This window comes from Oncorhynchus clarkii, chromosome 18 (genome assembly GCF_045791955.1).
Source record: "Oncorhynchus clarkii lewisi isolate Uvic-CL-2024 chromosome 18, UVic_Ocla_1.0, whole genome shotgun sequence".
In the NCBI taxonomy this organism is placed as follows: Eukaryota; Metazoa; Chordata; class Actinopteri; order Salmoniformes; family Salmonidae; genus Oncorhynchus; species Oncorhynchus clarkii.
Genome location: NC_092164.1, coordinates 3,217,461 through 3,236,477, shown reverse-complemented (window position 1 = coordinate 3,236,477; position 19,017 = coordinate 3,217,461). Strand labels below are relative to the sequence as shown.

The 19,017-nt window shown below is 39.0% G+C and overlaps 1 protein-coding gene across 1 annotated transcript; it reads left to right on the top strand.

The window, feature by feature from the left end:
• The first annotated feature begins 3,875 nt into the window (after positions 1-3,875).
• LOC139372875 (zinc finger protein 883-like) lies at positions 3,876-17,863 on the top strand. The gene is made up of 4 exons (XM_071112728.1): positions 3,876-3,961; positions 4,686-4,925; positions 14,969-15,217; positions 16,275-17,863. The coding sequence occupies exons 2-4, from the start codon at positions 4,823-4,825 to the stop codon at positions 17,192-17,194; spliced, it is 1,272 nt and encodes a 423-aa protein (XP_070968829.1). The 5' UTR covers positions 3,876-3,961; positions 4,686-4,822; the 3' UTR covers positions 17,195-17,863.
• The last annotated feature ends 1,154 nt before the right edge of the window (positions 17,864-19,017 follow it).

Here is a 19,017-nt window from a genome sequence, read left to right as displayed (position 1 = left end):
CTTTTTTTCTCATGTGTATAATAAAATAAAATGTTTTTGGTGAAATACAACATTACTGCTTTGTTTATCCTGGCCAGAGGGACAGGACCATAGTAGGCTAGAGCAGCTAAGTTAGTGTTAACGTTAGTTAGCATGCAAGTATCCAGGCAGAGTTGCTAATGTTAGCCGAGAGAAAATAGTTTGCGACATTAACAGAAACGAATAATTCATATATCAACCTTATCAAATTACAAACGTTTTCAAAAATGTTGATTCTTACAATTATCCTTGTGTCCTTGTTACCGTCTTGAGGAACAAATGTCGGGTGAATGACTTGCTTTTTCTGCTTCTCCCAGTTTTGAGGCACGACGGTTATAAATTGTAATAAATTCCGTTGTGAAATTGTAAACTAATTATTTGAAATTACAGGTTTTTACATTTACATTTAATTATTATTATTTTATTTTTTTACATTTTACAATTACATTTTTCAGTCATTCTGTCTATATCAGAACATCTAACAATATATTCGTTTTTTTAACATTTTAAATCAATATATTTTATTATATTGTGTATATTATGTTGTGTATATCATTTCGGAGCAAGGCACCTATTAAAGATGTTATATCTGGAGTTTCGTTGGATATTGAGGTTCATCGTCTTGAGCAGAAGATTCCAGGAGTGGTTGGAGCACTAAACCCTGTAGTAGATGGAAAGAAGGAAGAAAGTCAATCAGTTTTACTGTTGTTTGAAGAACAACCGCCTACTTCTGCCTACTCCCGAGGTAAAGTTGGTTTTGTATTCACACATTCTGACATTCAACAGATATTCGCCAAAAGCCATTTGAAATTGTAAAAATCAATAACTAATTAATTGATTGTCACAGAAATATAAAAATTCTATAAATGCTTAGCATACTTTACAACCTTTGTTTTGAATAAAAAAATCCTGTTTTGATTTGATGAAAATATATAAAATCTTAAATGCAATTTTAAAGCTGTTTAAATCAAATAACTAATTCACCCTTTATCACAGAATGATCGAAAGAGATATGATTCATTCTATAAATGTATATCGTCTTTGTTCAACCTTTGTGTTGAATACAAATTCCAGTTTAGATTTTATCGAAATATTTCAAATCTATAAAATGCCATTCTTGTAATGTTTTATACGTTTTTTGCTAATGTGTGCCTTTTTTACTATACGATTTATATTGGCTGAATACTCAACTATGATGAACACCTCAGTTATGTGTGCTTCTATCAGGGTTGTGGTCATATGCATGTCAATTTAGCAAAAATCCAATTCAATTTGAAAATGTTCCTAATTGCAAAAGCATGTAACAGAATTCGGGTATTCCAGAACTGTAATTTACATGTAAATAAACATAACCCTGTTTTATGTTTTTAATACTGAAGATAGAATGCTCTGTGTGCCAGCGATGGTACCATTTAGCTTTTCTGGGGATGACAAAGAAGGACTTCAACAAAGCCAAAATATAAAAGTATTGTAAGGGGCCTCTTTGCTGTTAAATTAGAGACGTATAAATAAATGATTGTTAACTACTTTAAAAGGTGGAACTGTTGCACTAAAAATACAAACATTGATTTGGCATACAATTTAAGATGGTAAACATTGATTTGACATACAGTTTAAGATTGTAAACATTGATTTGGCATACAATTTAAGATTGTAAACATTGATTTGACACAATTTAAGATTGTAAACATTGATTTGACACAGTTTAAGATGGTAAACATTGATTTGACACAATTTAAGATGGTAATCATTGATTTGACACAATTTAAGATTGTAAACATTGATTTGACACACAATTTAAGATTGTAAACATTGATTTGACACAGTTTAAGATGGTAAACATTGATTTGACATACAATTTAAGATTGTAAACATTGATTTGGCATACAATTTAAGATTGTAAACATTGATTTGACACAGTTTAAGATGGTAAACCAGGTAGGCTAGTTGAGAACACCTTTATTTAACCAGGTAGGCTAGTTGAGAACACCTTTATTTAACCAGGTAGGCTAGTCGAGAACACCTTTATTTAACCCGGTAAGCTAGTTGAGAACACCTTTATTTAACCAGGTAGGCTAGTTGAGAACACCTTTATTTAACCAGGTAGGCTAGTTGAGAACACCTTTATTTAACCAGGTAGGCTAGTTGAGAACACCTTTATTTAACCAGGTAGGCTAGTTGAGAACACCTTTATTTAACCAGGTAGGCTAGTTGAGAACACCTTTATTTAACCAGGTAGGCTAGTTGAGAACACCTTTATTTAACCAGGTAGGCTAGTTGAGAACACCTTTATTTAACCAGGTAGGCTAGTTGAGAACACCTTTATTTAACCAGGTAGGCTAGTTGAGAACACCTTTATTTAACCAGGTAGGCTAGTTGAGAACACCTTTATTTAACCAGGTAGGCTAGTTGAGAACACCGTTATTTAACCAGGTAGGCTAGTTGAGAACACCTTTATTTAACCAGGTAGGCTAGTTGAGAACACCTTTATTTAACCAGGTAGGCCAGTTGAGAACACCTTTATTTAACCAGGTAGGCTAGTTGAGAACACCTTTATTTAACCAGGTAGGCTATTTGAGAACACCTTTATTTAACCAGGTAGGCTAGTTGAGAACACCTTTATTTAACCAGGTAGGCTAGTTGAGAACACCTTTATTTAACCAGGTAGGCTAGTTGAGAACACCTTTATTTAACCAGGTAGGCTAGTTGAGAACACCTTTATTTAACCAGGTAGGCTAGTTGAGAACACCTTTATTTAACCAGGTAAGCTAGTTGAGAACACCTTTATTTAACCAGGTAGGCTAGTTGAGAACACCTTTATTTAACCAGGTAGGCTAGTTGAGAACACCTTTATTTAACCAGGTAGGCTAGTTGAGAACACCTTTATTTAACCAGGTAGGCTAGTTGAGAACACCTTTATTTAACCAGGTAGGCTAGTTGAGAACACCTTTATTTAACCAGGTAGGCTAGTTGAGAACACCTTTTTTTAACCAGGTAAGCTAGTTGAGAACAAGTTCTCATTTGCAACTGCGACCTGGCTGATCAATCACTGAATGAGTTGATTTCTTCATCTTGAAATGCAATATTTGAGATTTTATGTATTTCTATCAAATCAAAACTGGAATTTCTACTCAAAGCAAAGGTTGTAAAAGTATACTAGACATTTATAGAATAAATCATACATAGTTTGGCGTTTCTGTGACAAACGGTGAATTAGTTATTGATTTATACAGTTTTATATGACATTTGATAGATTTAATGCGAGACTTTTATAGAATAAACCATATCTATTTTTGTTTCTGTGACGATCAATGAATCAGTTGATTTTGGCAAATGAATGTCTGAACATAAAACCAACTTTACCGAGGTCTGCTTCCTCCTTGTGATTTTTAAAACTTTATTTAAGAAAATATTATCATTTACAATGACGGCCTACTAAGGAACAGTGGGTTAACTGCCTTCTTCAGGGGCAGAATGACAGATTTTTACATTGTCAGATCAGGGATTCGAGCCAGCAACCTTTCGGCTACTGGCCCAAAGCTCTAACCGCTAGGCTAACTGTGATGCTAGGATATATGAAACCCAGTGTGAGCTATTGTGAATAAGCCACTGCAGTTATGAAATTGATAAACGAATGGCCATGTTTCAAGTGTGTGCCGACGGAATATTTTTTGTATTTATTAGGATCCGGATTAGCCGCTGCAAAAGTATCAGAATTGTTCACTTCTCTCATTGACTTGTCAAACCCCGGCTTGGTCCGCTTCACAAGCGTTCTCTGAAGTCTCGCGTTGTTACGTCTCTGGGTTGAGAAACTGGTAGTGGGGGAAGAGGAAATTACAGGAAGTTCCGCGCAGGCGCACATCATTCTTCAGAATAAAGGATACGCCAGAATTGTGTAGTCAAGATGACAACTTATTTTTCCGTTTCAAATGTATTACTACTGGTATGTACGTTATAATATCGAAAGAACATTTCATAACATGCTAGGTAACAATTACGTCAATGTATTATCACGTTTGATAAAGGTTTTATGTGTTATTTTTTGTGTCAAACCGCGTGAGTGAACGTGATAACTTGTCACATATAGACTTTAGGTTAGTCTGAGTGAATGAATATCTTTTCGTCAAGGTAATTTCATTAAGGATCAATTGTTTTAGATTTCTGGGTTCGTTTAACATGTCGTTTTTGTGTAGAATTCACGAGCTGGTAAAATGGCGGTTTCCACTCGGTCTGCATCAACGGACTTCAGTGCAGGCAGTGAGGGTGCAGCAGAGAGACAATTTTACGTTTTCACTACTGTTTTGGAGCTAAATGTAATGATTATCAGTGAGTCATGTGAATTCAGGAAATCTTCTATAGATTAAGTGCATTTACAGTTGTGTAGCCTAATTTAAAGTCTATACTTTGTCTAATGTGAATCAATTAATGTTTTGTCAATGCTTAGCTACCAGATCTATTGAAATGAGATCAGTACTTGACTTGGACAGGAGCTCATCAGAGCTGAGTACCGTCACCTCAAATTTCTACTGTTTGAGCTCATGTTCCTCTTATAGAATATTAGCTCAACAGTATTGTGGAGTTCCTGAACCTAAGCATAAAGAAAGTGCCAGAACTGTGAAGACTAACTTTTTGTGTCTGTTTCTCTTTATTACAACTGGCCGACTCAGATTAAGTCTGAGGCCGGTAACATCAACAGTGAGGACAAAACCCAACCTGCCTCTCTCCTTCGACACTGAGTTCAAACCTACAATCACTGGTTCCTGATTGTAACAGTGGAGTCCAGTTTGCACTGCAGGATCCAGAGATGGCATCAGTGAAGCTGGAAGACTGCAGTCAAACACTGGAGCTGAATGTCAACATTAAAGATGAAGAAGAGGAGGAGAAGATTGCGAAATCTGTTTCTCATGGTAAGAGCAGGTTCTATCTACCTACAGTGGGGAGAACAACTATTTGATACACTGCTGATTTTGCAGGTAGAGGTCAAATTTTTATCATAGGTACACTTCAACTGTGAGAGATGGAATCTAAAACAAAAATCCAGAAAATCACATTGTATGATTTTTAAGTAATTAATTTGCATTTTATTGCATGACATAAGTATTTGATACATCAGAAAAGCAGAACTTGTTTCCTGTAGTTCTTGACCAGGTTTGCACACACTGCAGCAGGGATTTTGGCCCACTCCTCTATACAGACCTTCTCCAGATCCTTCAGGTTTCAGGGCTGTCGCCGGGCAATACGGACTTTCAGCTCCCTCCAAAGATGTTCTGTTGGGTTCAGGACTGGAGACTGGCTAGGCCACTCCAGGACCTTGAGATGCTTCTTACGGGGCTACTCCTTAGTTGCCCTGGCTGTGTGTTTCGGGTCGTTGTCATGCTTGAAGACCCAGCCACGACCCATCTTCAATGCTCTTACTGAGGGAAGGAGGTTGTTGGCCAAGATCTGCGATACATGGCCCCATCCATCCTCCCCTCAATACGGTGCAGTCGTCCTGTCCCCTTTGCAGAAAAGCATCCCCAAAGAATGATGTTTCCACCTCCATGCTTCACGATTGGGATGGTGTTCTTGGGGTTGTACTCATCCTTCGTCTTCCTCCAAACACGGCGAGTGGAGTTTAGACCAAAAAGCTCTATTTTTGTCTCATCAGACCACATGAACTTCTCCCATTCCTCCTCTGGATCATCCAGATGGTCATTGCCAAACTTCAGATGGGCCTGGAGATGCGTTGGCTTGAGCACGGGGACCTTGCGTGCGCTGCAGGATTTTAATCCATGAAGGCGTAGTGTGTTGCTAATGGTTTTATTTGAGACTGTGGTCCCAGCTCTCTTCAGGTCATTGACCTGAAGAGAGCTGTAGTGCAGTTCTGGGCTGATCCCTCACCCTCCTCATGATCATTGATGCCCCACGAGGTGAGATCTTGTATGGAGCCCCAGACCGAGGGTGATTGACCGTCATCTTGAACTTCTTCCATTTTCTAATAATGGCGCCAACAGTTGTTGCCTTCTCACCAAGCTGCTTGCCTATTGTCCTGTAGCCCATCCCAGCCTTGTGCAGGTCTACAATTTAACCCTGATGTCCTTACACAGCTCTCTGGTCTTGGCCGTTGTGGAGAGGTTGGAGTCTGTTTGATTGAGTGTGTGGACAGGTGTCTTTTATACAGGTAACGAGTTCAAACAGGTGCAGTTAATACAGGTAATGAGTGGAGAACAGGAGGGCTTCTTAAAGAAAAACTAACAGGTCTGTGAGAGCCGGAATTCTTACTGGTTGGTCGGTGATCAAATACTTATGTCATGTAATAAAATGCTAATTATTTAAAAATCATACAATGTGGTTTTATATATTTTTGTTTTAAATTCTGTCTCTCACAGTTGAAGTGTACCTATGATAAAAATTACAGACCTCTACATGCTTTGTAAGTTGGAAAACCTGCAAAATCGGCAGTGTATCAAATACTTGGTCTCCCCACTGTAAGTGTGTGTTGTTCATTCCAACTTCCCTCTGCATGAAATGTTGCAGTCGAACTGTTTCAATGAGAAGGTAGATGGTATTTCATGCTACTGACTAGAGGTCGACCGATTATGATTTTTCAACGCAGATACCGATTATTGGAGGACCAAAAAAAGCTGATACCGATTAATCGGCCGATTTAAAAAATAAATAAATAAAAAAAAATAAAAAAAATAAAATAAAAAAAATAAAAATAATAATAATAATATATATATATATATATATATATAAATTTAAAAAAGAAGAAAAATGTGATTTATTCGTAATAATGACAATTACAACAATAGTGAATGAACACTTATTTTAACTTAATATAATACATCAATAAAAATACATTTAGCCTCAAATAAATAATGAAACATGTTCAATTTGGTTTTAGTAATGCAAAAACGCTAAGTGTTGGAGAAGTAAAAGTGCAATATGCGCCATGTAAAAAAAGTTAACGTTTGAGTTCCTTGCACAGAACATGAGAACATATGAAAGTTGGTGGTTCCTTTTTAACATGAGACTTCAATATTCCAAGGTAAGAGGTTTTAGGTTGTAGTTAATACAGTATTTATAGGACTTTTTCTCTCTATACCATTTGTATTTCATACACCTTTGACTGTTGGATGTTCTTTTAGGCACAATAGTATTGCCAGTGTAACAGTATCGCTTCTGTCCCACTCCTCGCTCGTACCTGTGCTCGAACCAGGAACACAACGACAACAGCCACACTCGAAGCAGCGTTACCCAATGTCGTGGAAATTTCCTTAATTACCAAATGATGAGAGAGCAAATCACACACGAGTCAGAGTTATGCTTAATCTTCACCTTTAATAATAATTAAGCTTTTGCAATAGCATTTTGACTTTTAACAGTTCAGTATCTCTAATGAAAAGTTGAGAGTGCTCAACATAATGGCAAATGGGTTCCTTTATAGCAAAGATCCACCCCCTCCCTAGACGACATGACAAAACACAGGTCTTAGGAACTTACACAAATAAAGACTTTACAACTGAGAGGAGTATCCCCAAAGAAGACAGAGTTGGCTATAAATTATCGTTCAGTTAGGTCTCCTAAACAAAGCTCTTATCTCGTCCTTGGTACAAAATGGTACCAAGACATAGATAGAACCAATTCTAAATACAACCAATCCTGGACAAACTCACGGAGAGGAGAGTGACCCTATAGGTCAACAAAGAGGGAGCATAGAATGATTCCAGACACTGCCATCCTCCTCTCCCCGATGGGAAAAGTAGGGAGTGACTGGCACACAGACACAGTGGAGCCAAAGATATGTTTACACATGATGACACCTTGACCTCTCCCTTCTCTGCGGACCATGCAACTTAGTCTTGACATAGAACAGATAACTGCCAATGGCCACCACTATAGTACAACAAAACACATTCTTATGAGAAATAATTCATAAGCATATCATGAAAATAAAACATCTTATCTATGTTACCCAACTAATTCTGATTATTCCCCAACACCATCGCTCCACAAAAGCCGCGGCCCTTGCAGAGAAAGGGCAATAACTACTCCAAATCTCAGAGCGAGTGACGTTTGAAAGGCTATTAGCGCACACCCAGCTAACTAGCTAGCCATATCACATTGGTTACACCAGCGATTAGGCTGATAGGCTTGAAGTCATGTGCTTGCAAAGAGCTGCTGGCAAAACGCACAAATTAATTATAACATAATAACACACAGAAATACGAGCCTTTGGTCATTAATATGGTCGAATCCGGAAACTATCATTTCGAAAACAAAACGATTATTATTTCAGTGAAATATGAAACCGTTAGGGATACCACCCATTAGATAAAATACCTAAGTCTAAATATTATTGTTACATTGCACAACCTTAAATGTTATGTCATAATTACATACAATTCTGGCAGATTAGTTCGCAATGAGCCAGGTGGCCCAAACTGTTGCATATACCCTGACTCTGCGTGCAATGAATGCAAGAGAAATGACACAATTTCACCTGGTTAATATTGCCTGCTAACCTGGATTTCTTTTAGCTAAATATGCCGGTTTAAAAATATATACTTCTGTCTATTGATTTTAAAAAAGGCATTGATGTTTATGGTTAGGTAGTCGTCCAACGATTGTGCTTTTTTCGCAAATGCGCTTGTGTTAAATCATCCCATGTGTCGTTATAACTAGTGATTATGATAGATTGATTGTTTTTTTATAAGATAAGTTTAATGCTAGCTAGCAACTTACCTTGGCTTCTACTGCATTCGCGTAACATGTAATCAGGTGGTTAGAGCGTTGGACTAGTTAACTTTAAGGTTGCAAGATTGGCTCCCCCAAGCTGACAAGGTGAAAATCTGTCGTTCTGCCCCTGAACAAGGCAGTTAACCCACCGTTCCTAGGCCGCCATTGAAAATAAGAATGTGTTCTTAACTGACTTGGTGAGTTAAATAAAGGTATACAATAATTTTTTTTAAATCGGCGCCCAAAAATATCAATTTCCGATTGTTATGAAAACTTGAAATCGGCCCTAATTAATCGTCCATTCCGATTTAATCGGTCGACTTCTACTACTGACACTTGCATGGTTTGACACCAGTATTGCCAGCATTTGTTTTATTCACTGGTCTATCTGGAGTGATCAGAGAGTAGACTTAAGGAAGTGAAGTAGACAAACTGCCAGTGTTTTAAAGTTCTATGAAATTAGTCTGTGTAGTTACTAACCCTTGTGACAGTGAGAGGATGAAATAGCTCATCATTTTCTTGACTTGAGATACCTTTAGAATAGTTTTATTCCCATTTTGTATTGCACAGTCTACTGAAATGAATACGTACAGGTAGCCTAATGGTTAGAGCATTGGGCCAGTTACCGAAAGGTTGCTGGATCGAATCCCTGAGCTGACAAGATAAAAAAAATATATATGTAATTCTGCCCCAGAGCATAGCAGTTAACACACTGAACCCCGGGCGCTAGAGATGTGGATGTCGATTATGGCACCTCTCTGATTCAGAGGTTGGGTTAAATGTGGAAGACACACTTCAGTTGAATGCATTCAGTTGTACAACTGACTAGGTATCCCCTCTCCCATTCAGAAAGAATTTAGACCACTTGACCTTTTCCTTGTTTTGTTACGTTACAGCCTTATTCTAAATGTATTAAATAAAAAATGTTCCTCATCAATCTACACACAATACCCCATAATGACAAAGCAAACACGTTTTGGAAATGTTTTCACATTTTATTATAATAAAACAGAAATACCTTATTTATATAAGTATTCAGACCCTTTGCTATGAGACTCAACATTGAGCTCAGGTGCATCCTGTTTCCATTGGTCATCCTTGAGATGTTTCTACAACTTGATTGTTGTCAACTTGTGGTATATTTATTGATTGGACATGACTTGGAAAGGCACACACCTGTGTAGATAAGGTCACACAGTTGATAGTGCATGTCAGAGTAAAAACCAAGCCATGAGGTTGAAGGAATTGTCTGTAGAGCTCCATGAAAGGAAAAATTCACAAGCTGGTAAAATGGCGGTGCCCAGTCTGTCTGTTTCAACGGAGTACAGTGCAGGCAATGTGGATGCATCAGAGGGAGACAATTTTTACGGTTGCACTACTGTTTTGAAGCTAAACGTTGTGATTATCGGTTTTCTACATGTGTAATAATATTCAGACACAATTGTCCGTAGAACTCCATGAAAGGATTATGTCGAGGCACAGATCTGGGGGAGGGACCGATCTGGGGGAGGGACCGATCTGGGGGAGGGACCGATCTGGGGGAGGGACCGATCTGGGGGAGGGACCGATCTGGGGGAGGGACCGATCTGGGGGAGGGACCGATCTGGGGGAGGGACCGATCTGGGGGAGGGACCGATCTGGGGGAGGGACCGATCTGGGGGAGGGTACCAAAACACTTCTGCAGTGTTTATTTTATTTAACTAGGCAAGTCGGTTAAGAACAAATATTTTTTTTACGATGACTGCCTACCCCAGCCAAACCCCTAACCCGAATATGCTGGGCCAATTGTGCGCAGCCCTATGGGACTCCCAATCACGTCCGGTTGTGATATAGCCTGGAATCGAACCAGGGTCTGTAGTGACGCATCTAGCATTGATGCAGTGCCTTAGACTGTTGCACCACTCGGGAGCCCCTTGAAGTGTTGAAGATCCCCAAGAACACAGTAGCCTCCATCAATCATTATTTTTATATATATATATATATTATTTATTTATTTATTTATTAGTTCCAAGTAGAACAATTACAGAAACACTTCTTTTCTTTTTCACGCCCCCCCCCCCCCCCCCCCCCCAACACGAGGATTGACGAACACGAGGATAGACGAACATAACAACCAAACAAATAAATAAAAAGTGCAATATGCAGTTGTAGATAATGTAGATTACGCTTCGACTAGAGCCAATATTCACATACATTATTTTGAATATACAGATTTGCAGTTCCAATGCTTCTAAACTCTGGGGCTTTCTTTTTCACTAAAGAAGTACATTTTTCAAGAGCCAGGCATGACGTTGATTATTTTTACCAATGACCAAGTGAGGGGGAACTGACATACTTCCAGTGGAGAGCAATTGAACGTCTAGCTTGTAATAGACAGAGGTCAAAAAATGTATTTTCTCTCCTATGTAAAGAATTATTCTCTGGGTAAATATTTTGGAGGCATATTTTATGGATTAATGGTATTGGGGTAGAGGCCATCTCAGAGATATAGCGCAGTACTGAGCTCCAAAACGTTTGTAAATCAAATTGATTTATAAAGCCCTTCTTACGTCAGCTGATATCTCAAAGTGCTGTACAGAAACCTAGCCTAAAACCCCAAACAGTAAGCAATGCAGGTCTAGAAGCATGGTGGCTAGAAAAAAACTCCCAAAAAGCACAGAACCGAGGAAGAAACCTAGAGAGGAACCAGGCTATGAGGGGTGGACAGTCCTCTTCTGGCTGTCCCGGGTGGAGATTATAACAGAACATGGCCAAGATGTTCAAATGTTCATAGACAACCAGACAGGAAGATCATGTCAGTGACGCACCCCTCCTAGGGACGGCATGGAAGAGCACCAGAAAGGCAGAGAATCCCAGTGGAGAGAGGGGAACCGGCCAGGCAGAGACAGCAAGGGCGGTTCATTGCTCCAGTGCCTTTCTGTTCACCTTCACACTCCTGGGCCAGACTACACTCAATCACAGGACCTACTGAAGAGATGAGTCTTCAATAAAGACTTAAAGGTTTAAAGGTTGAGACCGAGTTTGCATCTCTCACATGGGTAGGCAGACCATTCCATAAAAATGGAGTTCTATAGGAGAAAGCCCTGCCTCCAGTTGTTTGCTTAGAAATTCTAGGGACAGTAAGGAGGCCTGCGTCTTGTGACCGTAGCGTACGTGTAGGTATGTACGGTAGGACCAAATCAGAAAGATGGGTAGTAGCAAACCCATGTAATGCTTTGTAGTTTAGCAGTAAAACCTTGAAATCAGCCCTTGCCTTAACAGGAAGCCAGTGTAACTCAGCACATTCCCACAGGCAATGATACAAGGTGCCTAAATGTGTGTTACATTTAACACACAGGTCTGGGGTATTGGGGTCAAATTTGTGGAGCTTAACAAGGGTGATATATGTTCTCATTATCCAATTGTATTGCAACAATCTCAGGCGGGTGTTTATTGTCTGTATCTGAGCTCTACAGCATATCATACCCCAATACACTGTACATATCCAGAAGTGGACCTAGAAGTTTGTCGTTAAATATCTATTGGGAGCCCATCTGAACCTGCCTCTTTACCTCCATATTGAAAATAGCGTCAGATTTCTACAGGATCCATTGATAATTGTCCTTGTTAATTATGAATTGCATTAATGGCTCGGTCCGAATTTAACATCTTCATGTGCCAGGCCAGCAATTTATCAGGGTTTTCACCATAATCATAGGACTGTCAAGGATCAGGCCTGTTCAGAAAATCTCCTGTGTGGAGGTGGTGAAGAGAGTTATAGGGGCAAGAGGCCACAGTTCTATAGAAGATATGGAGGTGGATGCACCTCAACCAGTTGTAAATGTTGTACGTCAATCAAGTGATCTGGATACACTTGTTGTGAAGGAGGTGGATTTTGTAGCATTTATAACCACAGTTATTAATTTTACTTCACAAGAAGTCCAAGAAGCTGGACATCATTATATCTGCAGCTGAGAAGTTTTTGGGACTCCAAGACTACAAGGACTACTGTCACCAGATAATGTTCTGCTCTTACAGGATCCTTCTCAGCCTGTGTAGGGACCTGGTTAGAACATAAAAGCAGGCTGATTTAGTTTAATAAAAATTGTGTTATTGATAGTTTGTATGATTTTTTTAATTAATACTGTATACACTTAACAAACAACCGCAACATGTAAAGTGTTGGTCCCATGTTTCATGAGGTGAAATAAAAGATCCCAGAAATGTTACCGGCACACAAACTTGTTTCTCTCAAATGTTGTGCACAAATTTGTTTACATCCCTTTTAGTGAACCATTCTCATTTGCTAAAATAATCCATCCACCTGACAGGTGAAACATATCAAGAAGCTGATTAAAAACTTCTTAGGGCTGCAATCCCGTTAACGGGATCGATATGACAACAGCCAGTGAAAGTGCAGGGCGCCAAATTCAAAACAACAATCTCATAATTAAAATTCCTCAAGCATACAAGTATTTTACACCATTTTAAAGATACAATTCTAGTTAATCCAGCCACAGTGTCTGATTTCAAAAAGGCTTTACAGCGAAAGCACCACAAACGATTATGTTAGGTCACCACTAAGCCACAGAAAAACACAGCCATTTTTTCCCAGCCAAAGATAGGACTCACAAAAAGCACAAATAGATAAAATGAATCACTAACCTTTGATGATCTTCATCAGATGACACTCATAGGACTTCATGTTACACAATACATGTATGTTTTGTTTGAAAAAGTTCATATTTATATAAAAATAAATCTACATTTACATTGGCGCATTACGTTCAGTAGTTCCAAAAACATCCAGTGATTTTTGCAGTCACATTAATTTACAGAAATACTCATCATTAAATGTTAATGAAAATACAAGTGTTACACATGGAATTATAGATATACTTCTCCTTAATGCAACCGCTGTGTCAGATTTTAAAAAAAGCTTTACTTGTCGGCCAAAATCCATCTCGTTCCATCTTCTCCCATTGCCTGCCCGTGAGCTTCCTCTCACTACCATATTTGGTAGTGAGTGGAAACGCTAAGCGGATTCTTCACATTTATACATCTGGTGAAATATCTGTCTCATTGTTCTATATGTGGCTGCACTGTGGTAGTGGGGGAACAGGAAGTTCCAGGCAGGCACCATTCTTCAGAATAAAGAAAACGCCAGAACTGTTATGTGAAGAAGATAATCTTTGTGTCAGTTTCTATGTATTACCACAGGTATGTAATAGCAGGTTTAAACTTCCTATTATCGGAAGAACATATCATACCATGCGAGGTAACATCCGTTAAGGTATTAACACGTTTGATTTGTTATTTTTGTGTCAAACCAAGTGAACGTGAAACTATTTTAAGTCACACAGGTAGAAACTTTGGGTTTGTCTGAATGGATGGACATGATTGCTTCATGGTAATTTAATAAAAAATCAATTTATTTTAGATTTCTGAGTTTGTTTAGCATGTTATTGGTTTTGTATAAAATTCACGAGTTGGTAAAATGGCGGTGCCCACTGTCTGTGTTAACGGACTTCAGTGCAGGTACAGAGACACAATATCACAGTTGCGCTACTGTTTTGAAGCTAAATGTAATGATTATCAGTTTTCTACATGTGTACTAATATTCAGAAACATTAAGTTATCTTTATCTATAAATGTTACTATGGTGTGAACGGAAACACTATTTGATTTTTATGTAAAATAATACAGTGAAGACAAGGTTATTCAGGAAAATGGTACATAGTGCTGCCTAAAACATACTGCAACCTTGTACTGAATGTATTTGTCATTTCTGCATTTATGTGAATTTGGGAAATTTACTATAGATCAAGTTCACTTACATTGTGTAGACTAATTTTAAAGCGCGTACTTTTTAATTCATGTTTTGCTATTAATGCTTACCTACCAGATCTATTGAAATGAGATCAGTGCTTGACTTGGACAGGAGCTCACCAGAGCTGAGTACCGTCACCTCAAATTTCTACTGTTTGAGCTCATGTTCCTCTTATAGAATATTAGCTCAACAGTATTGTGGAGCTCCTGCACCTAAATATAAACCATATTTTTAGAGAATAAAGAAAGTGCCAGAACTGTCAAGACAATAGCTTTTGAAAAAACAGTACCGGCACCTATTTCAGTCAAAGTCAAGCACTGAATTAGATAATTGAACAAGAAGAAAAATATTTAATAGAGAGTGAAGAAAGTGCCTGAACTGTCAAGACAACTTTGTGTATGTTTGTCATTGTTACTACAGGACGACTAGAATTATGTCTGAGGCCGGTAACATCAACAGTGAGGACAAACCCAGCCTGCCTCTCTCCTTCCACACTGTGTCCAAACCTACATTCACTGGGTCCTGATTGTGACAGTGGAGCCCAGTTTTCTCTGCAGGGTCCAGAGATGGCATCAGTGAAGCTGGAAGACTGCAGTCAAACACTGGAGCTGAATGTCAACATTAAAGATGAAGAGGAGGCGGAGAAGATTGGGAAATCTGTTTCTCATGGTAAGAGAAGGTTCTATCTAACTAAGTTTGTTGTTCGTTCCAACTTCCCACTGTGTATGAAAGGTTGCAGTAGAACTGTTTCAATGACAAGGTAGATGTTATTTCATGCTACTGAGACTTGGTGGTTTGACACCAGTATTGTCAGCATTTGTTTTATTCACTGGTCTATCTGGAGTGTTCAGAGAGTAGACTAAAGAAGTGAAGTTGACAAACTGCCAGTGTTTTAAAGTTCTATGAAATGAGTCTGTGTAGTTACTAACCCTTGTGATAGTGAGTGGAGGATGATATGGAATGAGTCTGTGTAGTTACTAACCCTTGTGATAGTGAGTGGAGGATGATATGAAATTAGTCTGTGTAGTTACTAACCCTTGTGATAGTGAGTGGAGGATGATATGGAATGAGTCTGTGTAGTTACTAACCCTTGTGATAGTGAGTGGAGGATGATATGAAATGAGTCTGTGTAGTTACTAACCCTTGTGATAGTGAGTGGAGGATGATATGAAATGAGTCTGTGTAGTTACTAACCCTTGTGATAGTGAGTGGAGGATGATATGAAATGAGTCTGTGTAGTTACTAACCCTTGTGATAGTGAGTGGAGGATGATATGAAATGAGTCTGTGTAGTTACTAACCCTTGTGATAGTGAGTGGAGGATGATATGAAATGAGTCTGTGTAGTTACTAACCCTTGTGATAGTGAGTGGAGGATGACACGCCCCTTTTTAGCTTTCATCTCTTACCCACTTTTAGAATAGTTTTATTCCCCTGTATTGTACAGCCTACTGATATGAATACATATGTCACCCAGTACAGACAGAAGAGGACCGGCCACCCCTTTGAGCCTGGTTCCTCTCTGTTTCCTCCAAGGTTCCTGCTTGCTGGGGAGTTTTTCCTGGCCGCTGCTTTTACATCTGCATTGCTTGCTCTTTGGGGATTTTAGGCTGGGTTTCTGTGAAGTACTTTGTGACAACTGCTGATGTAAAAAGGGCTTCATAATATTGATTTGATTGACATGTATATCACACCAACTGACTGGTTGTTCTGATGTTGTTCACACAGGAGACCATGTTGAGACATTCTCTACATCCAGAGAGCAACAGCAGGAAGATCACAGAGCTAAGAGGTCTCACCACTGCCCACATTGTGATGAGATTTTCCCAATTCTATCAAAGCTAAAAATACACTTAAAAATACACACAGGAGAAAATCTTTATTCCTGCGCTGACTGTGGAAAATGCTTCACAACGTCAACTGAGCTAAAAGTTCATCAGAGAACACACACGGGAGAAAAGCCTTACTCCTGCTCTGATTGTGGGGTGAGTTTCTCTCGACTGGGCCACTTAAAAAGACATGAACATATACATACAGGAGAGAAGCCTTGCTTCTGCTCTGACTGTGGGAAGAGTTTTTCTCGACTGGACCTCTTAAAAAAGCATGAACTTATACATACAGGAGAGAAGCCTTACTCCTGCCCTGACTGTGGAAGGAGTTTTTCTCGACTGAGCCACTTAAAAAAACATGAACTTATACATACAGTAGTGAAGCCTTACCCCTGCTCTGACTGTGTAAAATGCTTCACAACATCAGCTCAGCTAAAAGTTCATCAGAGAACACACACAGGTGAGAAGCCGTACTCCTGCTCTGACTGTGGAAAGATTTTCTCTCAACTGGGCCACTTAAAAAGACACGAACATATACATACAGGAGTGAATACTTATGCCTGCTCTAACTGTGTGAAATGCTTCATTACATCAACTGATCTAAAAGTTCATCAGAGAACACACACAGGAGAGAAGCCTTACTCCTGCTCTGACTGTGGAAAGAGTTTCTCTCTACTGGGCAACTTAAAAAGACATGAACGTATACATACAGGAGTGAAGCCTTACTCCTGCTCTGATTGTGGAAAGAGTTTCTCACAAATGGGCCAGTTGAAAAGACACCAAGCTAAACATAAAGGAGAGAAGACTTACCACTCGTAATGTGGCAAGAGTAACTCAAGTGAAAGTCACCCAAGTAAAATACTACTTGTGTAAAAAGCTGAAATTATTTGGTTGTAAATATACTTTTATTTATCAAAGTAGAAGTATGAATCATTTCAAATTCCTTAAATTAACCTCTGGGTGTCCCTAAACCGGGACGGTTGTTGCTAATGTGCGCTAATGTGACTAGAATGACGTTGAATCCAACAGCCAACTTTCTGGGACATAGACATGTCTTATATGGGCAGAAAGCTTAAATTCTTGTTAATCTAACTGCGGTCACCAATTTAACAGTAGCTGTTACAGTGAAAAAAATACCATGCTATTGTTTGAGGAGAGTGCACGACAATAAAATAACTTATCACGGCAACTGGTTTGATATATTCACCTCTGAAGGTAAATAATGTACTTACATTCAGTAATCTTGCTCTGATATGTCATCCTGAGGGTCCCACAGATAAAATGTAGCATAGTTTTGTTTGATAAAATACATTTTCATGTTCAACTGTAGGAACTGGGTTCTACATTTTGAACCCCTGCTGTCTCTGGCTCCACACCCACCCATCAAGATGTGTGAAGGTTAGTGTATAAGATAATGATCCGTCATGTATGACATTCCTGGGAGTGTGTAAACTTAATTTATTTAATACCATAGCATTTGTATATGTTCTCTATAGTTATGTACTTAAATGACCAACTCCTGGCAGACTTGATACAGTCCAGTAATGTAATTCTTCACTGCATCAGTCAAACTGTGCACACACACTGCTGCCATCTGGTGGCCAAAATCTAAATTACATCTAGACTCCTTTCTGAAAGTATGGCCTTTCTCTTGCTTTTCAAAGATGATAGAAAATAAAAACACAGGTTTTTTTGCTTGTATTATTATCTTTTACCAGATCTAATGTGTTATTCTCCTACATTAATTTCACATTTCCACAAACTTCTAATTGTTTCCTTTTAAACGGTCTCAAGAATATGCATTTATTTGCTTCAGGTGCTGAGCTACAGGCAGTTAGATTTGCGTAGGTCATTTTAGGTGAAAATGTCACCAAAAAAATGGGTACGATCCTTGAGCTTTTTAAGTGAACCAGACGACACAATTGTGTTGTTTTTTTATATTACAGATAGCCAGGGGCTCAGACTCCAACACTCAGACATCATTTACAGATAGCCAGGGGCTCAGACTCCAACACTCAGACATCATTTACAGATAGCCAGGGGCTCAGACTCCAACACTCAGACATCATTTACAGATAGCCAGGGGCTCAGACTCCAACACTCAGACATCATTTACAGATAGCCAGGGGCTCAGACTCCAACACTCAGACATCATTTACAGATAGCCAGGGGCTCAGACTCCAACACTGACATCATTTACTAACGGAGCATTTGTGTTTAGTGAGTCTGCCAGATCAGAGGCCGTGGGGAGGACCAGGGATGTTATCTTGATAAGTGCATGAATTGGACCATTTTCTGTCCTGCTAATCATAAAAAAATGTAATGAGTACTTTTGGGTGTCAGGGAAAATGTATGGAGTAAAAAGTACATTTTCTTTAGGAATTTTTGGGAAGTAAAAGTTGTCAAATATAAATAGTAAAGTACAGATACCCCCCAAAAACGACTTAGGTAAAAACTAAGTACTTTACACCACTGCATGCATCCATGCCGTGTGTCAGCATTGCAGGCTGGTGGTGTGAAGGCGTGGGGTGTGTTTTCAGGGCACACATGGGGCCTCTTGATAAAAGATGAGCAACGTTTGAATGCCACAAGATATCGAAACATCATTGCCAATCAGGTGCCTCCCTTCATGGCAGCAGTTT

Bases quoted from the DNA above. Each gene is read 5' to 3' on its own strand.
- LOC139372875 (XM_071112728.1), top strand. From the start codon at position 4,823: ATGGCATCAGTGAAGCTGGAAGACTGCAGTCAAACACTGGAGCTGAAT. The intron at 4,926-14,968 runs GTAAGAGCAGGT...TTGTTACTACAG, and splicing joins TGCGAAATCTGTTTCTCATG to GACGACTAGAATTATGTCTG. The intron at 15,218-16,274 runs GTAAGAGAAGGT...TTGTTCACACAG, and splicing joins TGGGAAATCTGTTTCTCATG to GAGACCATGTTGAGACATTC.